Consider the following 10124-nt stretch of genomic DNA (forward strand, 5'->3'; position numbering starts at 1 on the left):
TACATTCCAATCAAATCACTGCATTCCGTGATACAAGAAAAGTGCCTAATGATGTCAAGGTATAAGTCCTGTGCTGATTTGATACTTAGATAACATGAGACCATGAGGATTGCAAAACAAAAACCCGACATATATACACATTATGATTTACTTACTTTGATATACTTCCTCATGTAAAATGTTCAATAGTTGTTAGCAATGTTTCACCATAATGTTGTTTTGGTTTTCGGGTTTCGTTTTGCGGTTCGTTAGTATTTGGTTTATTTATTGTGTTTCTTATATAAATTTTTGTTATAATTGTTTCAAAGTTCGTTAAATTTGTTACCAAAAGAACTTTTCCCAACCTCGACAAGACAAGATGGAGACCTACTAACCTACCGTAGTTCAAAGCGATTTAATTTATTATTTATTTATACCCAGTATTAACCACCTGACTATATAAAAACTATACATGATAAATAATTGATCTATCATGACAGATTTTGACCGTATTTTACAAAATCAGCTTTTAGTGTGAATCACATCCGGGAAATGTTCCGACTGTCTAATTCAATTCCTACGTTACAGATCTTCAACTTTATAATCTATATAAGATAGTTAAGGTCGAATGTTAGACCTAATGAATCCCCTACAACCAGAGTTTCTCTAGTAAATAAACTGAAGTGCCACTTTCATTGTTTGAAATTGCTAAAGCGCCACAGAACTTAGTGAATTTTTTTTTTCGAAATCCGCCTCGCGCGTCATTTTGCATGCTCTGTAGCTTATGCCGACAACTATAAGTTTCGTGTAAAATACATTTGCAACCATATACAATGTCAAGGTATTACGAACTTATAGATTGACATGGGGAAGATGACACAATGATTGTTAAAGTGCGACCCATGTACAATAAAGAGTTTATTATTATTATTGTTAAGTGATCTCTAGTGACTAAAACCAGCGAGTGATCTTATTCTCAAATGTCGCTAGTTGTTATCAGTTTTTGAAAATAATGTTGCTCTCAGGTTTTCTAAGTTGTCATCTACTTGCTCTTATATTCTGATAATCAAAAGGTGGACGACTGTACCTGAAACCCATGACGAGTATATAAACTATATTCTGATAATCAAAAGGTGTACGACTTTACCTGAAACCCATGACGAGTATATAAACTATATTCTGATAATCAAAAGGTGGACGACTGTACCTGAAACCCATGACGAGTATATAAACTATATTCTGATAATCAAAAGGTGGACGACTTTACCTGAAACCCATGACGAGTATATAAACTATATTCTGATAATCAAAAGGTGGACGACTATACCTGAAACCCATGACGAGTATATAAACTATATTCTGATAATCAAAAGGTGGACGACTATACCTGAAACCCATGACGAGTATATAAACTATTGTAAATAAAAGAAAGCTAAAGTCTTACCAAGATAAAAACAAACTCGATGCTAGATAAACCTGGTCCTCCAGTGATTTAAAGTGAAGTGATTTTTGTCACAGGTAACTTTCTAAAGACCGGCTGTACAATCGATCTATTTTGTCTCGAGATGGGTCGGTATTGTCCCTACCTACATGTAAATCATTGTTACCATGGTTACCAGGTAAACATAGTTCTATACCTTCAGGTTCATAAACTCCACAAGTTGTTCAACTAGAATTTTCTCCCGATTGATTTTTCATCATTATATAATCATATTAATGTAGTCATAATGGGTTCGTTTGAGTTCGTCATTTTATCATCTTCCCCGAGTCAATTTAAATGACGTCCGTCTTTTCTGTTCCAGTTCGAATTTATGATGGCGGGTAACGCCATGCAGTGTTCAATGAGCGAAATATTGCCAGGACAAGTCGCAGGCTGTAGAAGGTGGCAGGCAGGTGCCACTAGGTTTTAGATCTGTAACTATCTACTACCGTTTGACTTCTTTTGGAATTATTTTGTTAATTTAACCTATCCCAGGTGAGAGTTTTCGAACATGTAGAGACGATGACCTATCCTATTTAATCGTTCAGGAGTGTCCAGAAATTCTCTCAGGGGAACTTTTTACTTTTCTGTTATGAATAATACATTTCCTCCACGTTTAAACCTATTTTGTTGAATTTTTGACACAATTTAGAACGGTAGAGTTCTGAAACATATCAAATAGTCCAAAACATCTGGCTCTAGTCTAGCTTCTGAGAGCTGACAACTGTAAAAATATCTATTAGTGGTTGGAGTAGAGACCGAAGTTTCGAACTACATACATATGACTGTGTTTAATATGGTGACTATTTTATTTTTGGTGAGGATGGTGTAGGCTACAACTGAAATAGATTACAATATTAATCAGTAAATTTTGCCTCAAATACCTTGAACCCAAACATGATGGAAGAGTTCAGATAGACCTACGATTTATCTTTGTATTTTTTAATACAATAAACTTATTGTCAGAGGCCATCGTGTCCAATCCACACGCCCATTCGTCATACTTAATAGACTTGTCAAAACTCGTATTAGAGATATGATTACAGGCATCTGTTTCTATCATTATCAAATAGGTCTAGTGTGAAGGGAAAATATTCAATGAAACGATTCATATAAGGTTGGGATTATGTTTCATTACGGTAAATGGTAGAAAATCGTCTGAAGCGGAGATGGTGGTGACAAGCGTTAGCCACCTTCTCATACATATATACATACTATTATAGAGATAGTCGACTATCGATAGAAACAAAGATGCCTGTGGATATGATGGTCTGAGGCTAGGGGGTAGGGGAATTGTTTGGTGTATGGTTTCGATAAATACATGCAACATTGCAGTTGGAATTACAGAATGAAATTAAAGAGTTCAACTTGTAGACTTCTAGTATATTGACATATTTTATTCAAAATAGCAGGCTTTGATGAGCGTTTCTACGTGGACCTAGAGAGATTCTATGGCCTCTACTCGTCCCTTCATCTAATGATTTATAGAAACGATACTGGGCGACCTTTACGATACGAATGTTTTTTGATAATAATAATTCATAGAAAACAAGATAACATAAATTTATTGAAATTATAAAAAATACAGAAATTACAATAAATCATGAATAACGGGGCTGGGAATAATACAAGAATAAGGAATTAAAGGGATTGTAAAGAGGTTTTTCCTTTATGTGTATCAGGGACATTGATAGCATCAATTTACATCATTCCATCTCTTATCTTCCTAGTCTATGCGTTTAGGAAGTCACTATTGCAAAAACTGTTAATAATACCTTAGATCCTTTGCGTTAGTGACGTCATACAATGCTTAGGTTTAGCAGACTGTGAAATTGCAGGAACCACAGACGTCTGATTGGAAATTGGAATGGTGAGAATTAATGACATCCCTCCCCTGAAGAAATACTCTTACTTTAAAAGTAAAATTGAATCTAAACTGTATTTTGTGTGTAAAATATTATTATTTCAATAACTATAAGAAGGGGAGATAAGTTAAAAATTCACGACTAAAACTATGAAACATGAAATAACATAAAAAGAAATACACTAAATACTAAAATGTGTCACAAAATTATAAATTTGAATAAAAAAAAAAATAGCAAAAGATATTAAAAATCTTAAATATTAAATAAAAACACAACTGATGTTAAATTTGAAAGAAGCCTGTTTTACTGTTATTATATTAATATAATCCAATTGTTAAAACTTTGATAATACAGACTTTATCACTGGATAACAGAATAATCACTGGACAACAGAATAATCACTGATTTTGTTACTTAATCACTTGAAAGTCCATCTTGTAAAAACACTTTTTTCAAAATTATATTCCATAAATTTCATAAACTACAAGTCAAGTTCCACGTGTTTCCAAATAATTCCATGAAATTTCACACACTTTATATTTTAACTTCCATAATTTTACTATTTCTATAATTAGAGAGTTTTTATCCATAAATATCAGTGAATTTTTACCATTGTAATAATATCTATAATTAATTAATTTACTTTATTTCCTATATATTATCGAGTATTTCCATATTTACCATCAAATTTAACAATTTATCAGAATTAAACTCAGCTATCACAAGCCATTTAAAGATGAAGACTAAAACTACAGTAGGAAATGAGTCAGAGAATTAAAGCTGTTATCACCGAAAACACCGGTCGAGAACCAACAGCTGTATTTACACACGAAAGATAATGAGATATTTACAGAATTACTGAGATGTTTTCCTGCTACCTCTAGACTATAAATAATAATAGTATTCTAGACTGTTGGTTTGATTGGTTAAAACTGAAATAGAGGAGAAAATTTTATGAAGTAAAATATGGGTATAGGGAAAAAATAACTCAACCACTTCTCTTCATCTATTTGAACTGGTTATATCACGGCTAAGCTCCGCCTATTCGTTTATACCATCAAGATCAAAGGCGATTGTCGATATTGTGTCATAAGAGATGATAGCAGTTCTCTCTATACATTAACATAGTAAAACGTGCTATAGTCTAGTTAAACCTAGTTATAGCACAGCTAAGCTCCGCCTACTCGTCTATACCATCAATATTGTGTCATTAGAGATGATACCAGGTCTCTCTATACATTAACAAAGTAAAACGTGATTCAACTTCGATTTAAACTAGTTATAGCAGAGATAAGCTCCTTCCACCCGTTTATGCAACGAAATAACAAAGGGAATCTTATTATAAAAATACCCAAAGATCAAACGATCTGAACCTCTAAAACAAGCCCGAAATCCAAAATAAAATTTTGGCGAAACACTAAAGTGGGATAGCGTCAATCCCTCCGAGAAAATTCTTTTGAACATATGCTCCCCTGCATTTTATTTTTGTGAACCCTTGGGGCGGGGGCCCGTGGTCGTTCTTCAACCAATCTCTATAGTAGTTGAGCCACTGTATCAAGTCTAGGTAATTCTGATAAACTCACCTTTATAGATCCCAGGCTTGTCTCATCATTAGATCAAAATAGGCATCAGAATCTATACCACAACTGATAGCAGAATAGTAGGCTATAAACTCAGTGTCTGTTACCTACAATAGTATATTAATATAATAAAATTAATAAACTGAGTACTAACGATCCAAACCACTAAACAAAACCCGAAATCAACATCCTCGATTATCTCCCCTTTATCATCAACAGAAGAACTTGTACGTCCTATTTTGCTGCACTTGTTTGGTCTAATGAGGAAAGGCAACACCATGCAGTGTGTCATGAGGTAAAGTTTGCTAAGGCGTACACAGCCTAAGGGAAACTTCTGAAAAGTGTTCAGTTGTTTGGATGGGACAATAAATAAAGTCTGTCTAAGCTACAGTCTGTGCGCGATACAGAACAGATAGATAGTGAACAAGAGAAGATTATTGTCTCTGTCTTAGCAAACTTTCCTCATAGTACACTGCAGGGTATTTGCAGTATTCATCCATTAATTTCTTCAAAAAAAAATTATAAAAACTAGATTATTTTGCTCTACATAAATAAGAGTTGTGTCCCTTACCGTTCTGTCTTCGTCGTGAACTTTACTGTCAAAAGTTTTCAAAAATTCATTGAGGCATTGTTTCCTGGTCCATTCGCCATTTTTATATTTCGGATGATCTTTAACATCGATTTCATTGAGGTCGGCTACATCTATCTTTTTATCTCCTGATTTATCAAATTTATTGAAGGCCTCTCTCACTAGTTTCATCCTGGCATCCGACATCTTGGGCTGGAAAAAAAAATATATTATTTAGTTTCAAGGGGGAGTATGAGAGTCATCTCATGTCAATGTATTAAGAACTATGTATTAGAAGGTGTTGATAATAACTTGATATTGTGAAGATGAGAGGGAGAATGGGCAAGCTTCGAAATGGCAAGAATACGGTTTTCCTTTTGGACATGGATTTATAAGTTTTTATTAACATTTATATGTGTTAATGAGAGCTCAGATGCGATTCTTTCCCTAAAAATGATAAGAAGTGTGATTGTGGGAAGGAATGTTTGGTAAAGCCGGTACAGCCTCAGTTTCTGGGGAAAGCCTTGTCCAGAATGAATGAGTCTAAAGTCTATTAACAAATACCAGTATCTCTCTGTAAAGTTATTTATACACCTTCTAATTGGGTAGAAATATAAATTGAAACTATACAATATACATATACAATCTAGACTGAAATTATTCTGTCCTGGGACTAACTAAAATATATATCTTTGTCTAAAATATACAAGAAAAGTGGCTATGATACCCAGTTTGTCCCAGTCTCAGTCTCTGTCTCAGTCTCTGTCTCTGTCTCTGTCTCAGTCTCTGTCTCAGTCTCAGTCTCAGTCTCAGTCTCGGTCTCGGTCTCAGTCTCAGTCTCTGTCTCTGTCTCTGTCTATGTCTCGGTGTCTGTCTATGTCTCAGTCTCTGTCTCAGTCTCTGTCTCTGTCTCTGTCTCTGTCTCAGTCTCAGTCTCAGTCTCTGTCTCTGTCTCAGTCTCAGTCTCAGTCTCAGTCTCTGTCTCTGTCTCAGTCTCTGTCTCAGTCTCAGTCTCTGTCTCAGTCTGTCTCAGTCTGTCTCAGTCTGTCTCTGTCTCTGTCTGTCTCAGTCTCTGTCTCTGTCTCTGTCTCAGTCTCTGTCTCAGTCTCAGTCTCTGTCTCCGTCACAGTCTCTGTCTCTGTCTCCGTCACAGTCTCTGTCTCTGTCTCTGTCTCAGTCTCAGTCTCAGTCTCTGTCTCCGTCACAGTCTCTGTCTCTGTCTCAGTCTCTGTCTCTGTCTCAGTCTCTGTCTCAGTCTCTGTCTCGGTCTCGGTCTCGGTCTCGGTCTCTGTCTCAGTCTCTGTCTCTGTCTCAGTCTGTCTCAGTCTGTCTCAGTCTGTCTCAGTCTGTCTCAGTCTGTCTCAGTCTCTGTCTCAGTCTCTGTCTCAGTCTGTCTCAGTCTGTCTCAGTCTGTCTCAGTCTCTGTCTCTGTCTCTGTCTCAGTCTCTGTCTCTGTCTCTGTCTCAGTCTCTGTCTCTGTCTCAGTCTCTGTCTCAGTCTCTGTCTCTGTCTCAGTCTCTGTCTCTGTCTCTGTCTTTGTCTTTGTCTCTGTCTCAGTCTCAGTCTCTGTCTCAGTCTCTGTCTGTCTCAGTCTCTGTCTCTGTCTCTGTCTCTGTCTCAGTCTGTCTCTGTCTCTGTCTCAGTCTCTGTCTCAGTCTCTGTCTCTGTCTCTGTCTCGGTCTCAGTCTGTCTCTGTCTCTGTCACTGTCACTGTCTCTGTCTCAGTCTCTGTCTCAGTCTCTGTCTCAGTCTCTGTCTCAGTCTCAGTCTCTGTCTCTGTCTCGGTCTCTGTCTCAGTCTGTCTCTGTCTCAGTCTCTGTCTCTGTCTCTGTCTCAGTCTCTGTCTCTGTCTCAGTCTCAGTCTGTCTCAGTCTCTGTCTCTGTCTCTGTCTCTTTCTCAGTCTCAGTCTCAGTCTCAGTCTCTGTCTCTGTCTCTGTCTCTGTCTAAGTAATGTAATATTTACCTGCATCTGTTGTAAGAATTCTGTGACATTAATACTACCACTATCATCAGCATCGAAAGCATCGTAAACTAACTCTAGTTCTTCTTTATTTAAAGATACACCAAAATCTTTCATTCCTGTTACAAATTCTTCTTTATTTAACTGTTTATTACCATCATCATCCATAATTCTAAACCATCTATAAATACAAGATATATGTTAATGTGGGGGTAAAGTCGTGGGGTCAGAGGTAAGGTATGGCGGCAGGGGCCGAGAAGGGTGACGAGGCGGGGCGATTGTGGGAGAGGTTATAGGGAATATGGAGTTAAAGGGGAAATAACTGTTCACTGTTAATTACCATCGTCGTTCATTATTCTAAACTATTTACAGTACGAATATACACTTTATAGCTGGGGGTAAGGAGGGGGAGGGGTTGTCCATTATTCTAAACCATATAGATAACCTAGACATATCTCTAACTCCAGAAGAACCTTAAAGAAAGAGGAATGGGGGAAGGCGTGTATAGGACTCCAGAGACTGTAAACTGTATTCTGATAGTTGTATCCTTTCTTATATTTAGTTATCATATTCGACTTAAAAGTAAATTAGATGTAGACTGAGATCTAGATCGATTCTAACCTAAACATATTTTCAATACCAACTGGATCACAAGGTTGGATATATACCTGGTAATATGTAATATTTTGATATATCATCTTGGTCCTCCTAGCAATTCAGTAAGAATAGTCTGAGATTGGAATCGTTTCTTACCAAGACATTGTTATATTATATATATATATATATATATATATAGGTATATGACGTGTGGTTTGGACACGATGATATCTATATAATATATTTATTGGATCGTGTCTGGTATTAGTTATGTAACGTTCTGATATTAGATCTTGTTATCATATGAGTTAGATAGAGAATTATCGAAATCGTTTCTTACCTGGACATATTTTTAATACCAGCAGTACCTCTAGCTAGTAAAGCTAATTTACATCTTTCAACTGGATCCTTAGTGTTCATCATTTCTTTCTTAGCTTTCATCTTTAATTCATTATCAGCTTTAGTACAGTCCGCCATCTTGAATTATTTTTCTATAATTTCACTGAGTTTTACTGAAATGTTAAAGTATTGATTATATATATTATTATTTACTATATTTTAATTTGGATCACGGAGCTTGAAATATGACAACCATGCTGAAATATTGCGGTAAATGAAATATTTTCCAAGAATTCTACCACACAATAAAAATCCAATATTTATCTTTCCAAGACCTAATCGTAGTTGATCTGAAATATTGATTTTATAATTTACATTCTTTACATTTTATTGTATGTAATTATTTATACCTATAAAAACAATTGTACTGGGTTAAACGATAAAGAATTCGAGATAGGTCGAAATAGGTTACCAGCGTCTTCTGTGAAAATTCTGCTAGCGCTATGTAACAGATTCGGCTTAATAACGGAAACTGTCGAGAAATGCCGAATGCTTTCGCGCCTTCACTTTTGGCAACTTTTCGACAGTTGCCGTAAGGTGTTCTAAGAAGACAGTCTGATGCTATCAATTTAAGACTGACCGATCTTACCACCCCCTCCCTTGAATCACATGAATTCGTCACGCTGTTTACCAACACAACTGAATGTATGTTGTATATATATATTGGTAATGTTGATATCTATATTGTTATGTTGTCAAGTATTATAAAGATTATAGTTTTAGACTGACATTATAATTTGTTTAAAAAAATATAGTACATTAATTTAGTAAAGACTTTATAATTGTTAATATTTGAATAAATTTTACAATATAAAGACAACTGTAGCCTAACTTACCTGACTACCTGCTATCCTAACTATATAAGTTAATAAGTTGATAAGTTTGTGAATTATTAATGAATGTATAAGAGTATAAAAACAATAGACAAGTCTCAATATGTTTGTAACATAGTCTTCACACCGTGTCCTTATCAACATAGCCCGAGACACTGACCGTTACGTTCTCACTGCAGAATCAATAGTCCAAATATAAATGTTTATAACTTGCGGGAAAGCACATGTTCAACAGTGTTTGAAACACTTCGTCTGCAGAATTTCATATTAAATCTTTTGATCTGAATTATTTTAAATAATAAATAGACATACTAAAAACACAGTGTATCTATTTTATCCGTCGCCGTAGCAGAGCAGTAAGGACGCCTGACGGAGCTATAAATAATTCTCTGGAATTTCATATTTCTTTTGACTTCTATTTTATATAATTAATAGTAATAGTACCCAGTATAAAAGACAGTGTTTCGGACTAACTGACCCTAGTGAAGTGTAAAACAATAGTATATCTATAATAGTAATAGTAGTTTAACTATATTAATATACTAGTAAGATATTGTCGGTTGATTGAATTGGCTACTACATTATTACAGTTGACTGATTGTATCTACCCTTTACACCTGGTGTCTGCTAGGTGTGGTAGGGAAGGGGAGGGACTGTCGCCTGGGCACTTCACATTAACTCCTAACCTGGTAAGGTAGGGTAAGTACAATAGGCATGTCCCCTAATTACATTATTACACCTGCCTGATTGTATATACCCGTTACACCTGTTAGCTGCTAGGTAGGGTAGGGGAAAGGCCAAAATTCGCACCCTGGTTAATTCATGTGTACATCTGTTGGTACTAGGTACAGTAAGGAAGGTA

General features: G+C 35.7%; 1 protein-coding gene across 1 annotated transcript; it reads right to left on the bottom strand.

Annotated features, from left to right (window-relative positions):
• Positions 1-3005: 3005 nt before the first annotated feature.
• On the bottom strand, positions 3006-9299 carry LOTGIDRAFT_202142 (hypothetical protein). The gene is made up of 6 exons (XM_009054707.1): positions 9266-9299; positions 8371-8542; positions 7437-7614; positions 5476-5685; positions 4908-5011; positions 3006-4256 (listed from the first exon to the last, which is right to left on the bottom strand). Exons 2-5 carry the CDS (start codon positions 8505-8507, stop codon positions 4910-4912), a joined length of 627 nt encoding a protein of 208 aa, XP_009052955.1. The 5' UTR covers positions 8508-8542; positions 9266-9299; the 3' UTR covers positions 3006-4256; positions 4908-4909.
• Between the last annotated feature and the right edge of the window lie 825 nt (positions 9300-10124).

This window comes from Lottia gigantea (assembly GCF_000327385.1).
Source record: "Lottia gigantea unplaced genomic scaffold LOTGIsca_221, whole genome shotgun sequence".
In the NCBI taxonomy this organism is placed as follows: domain Eukaryota; kingdom Metazoa; phylum Mollusca; class Gastropoda; family Lottiidae; genus Lottia; species Lottia gigantea.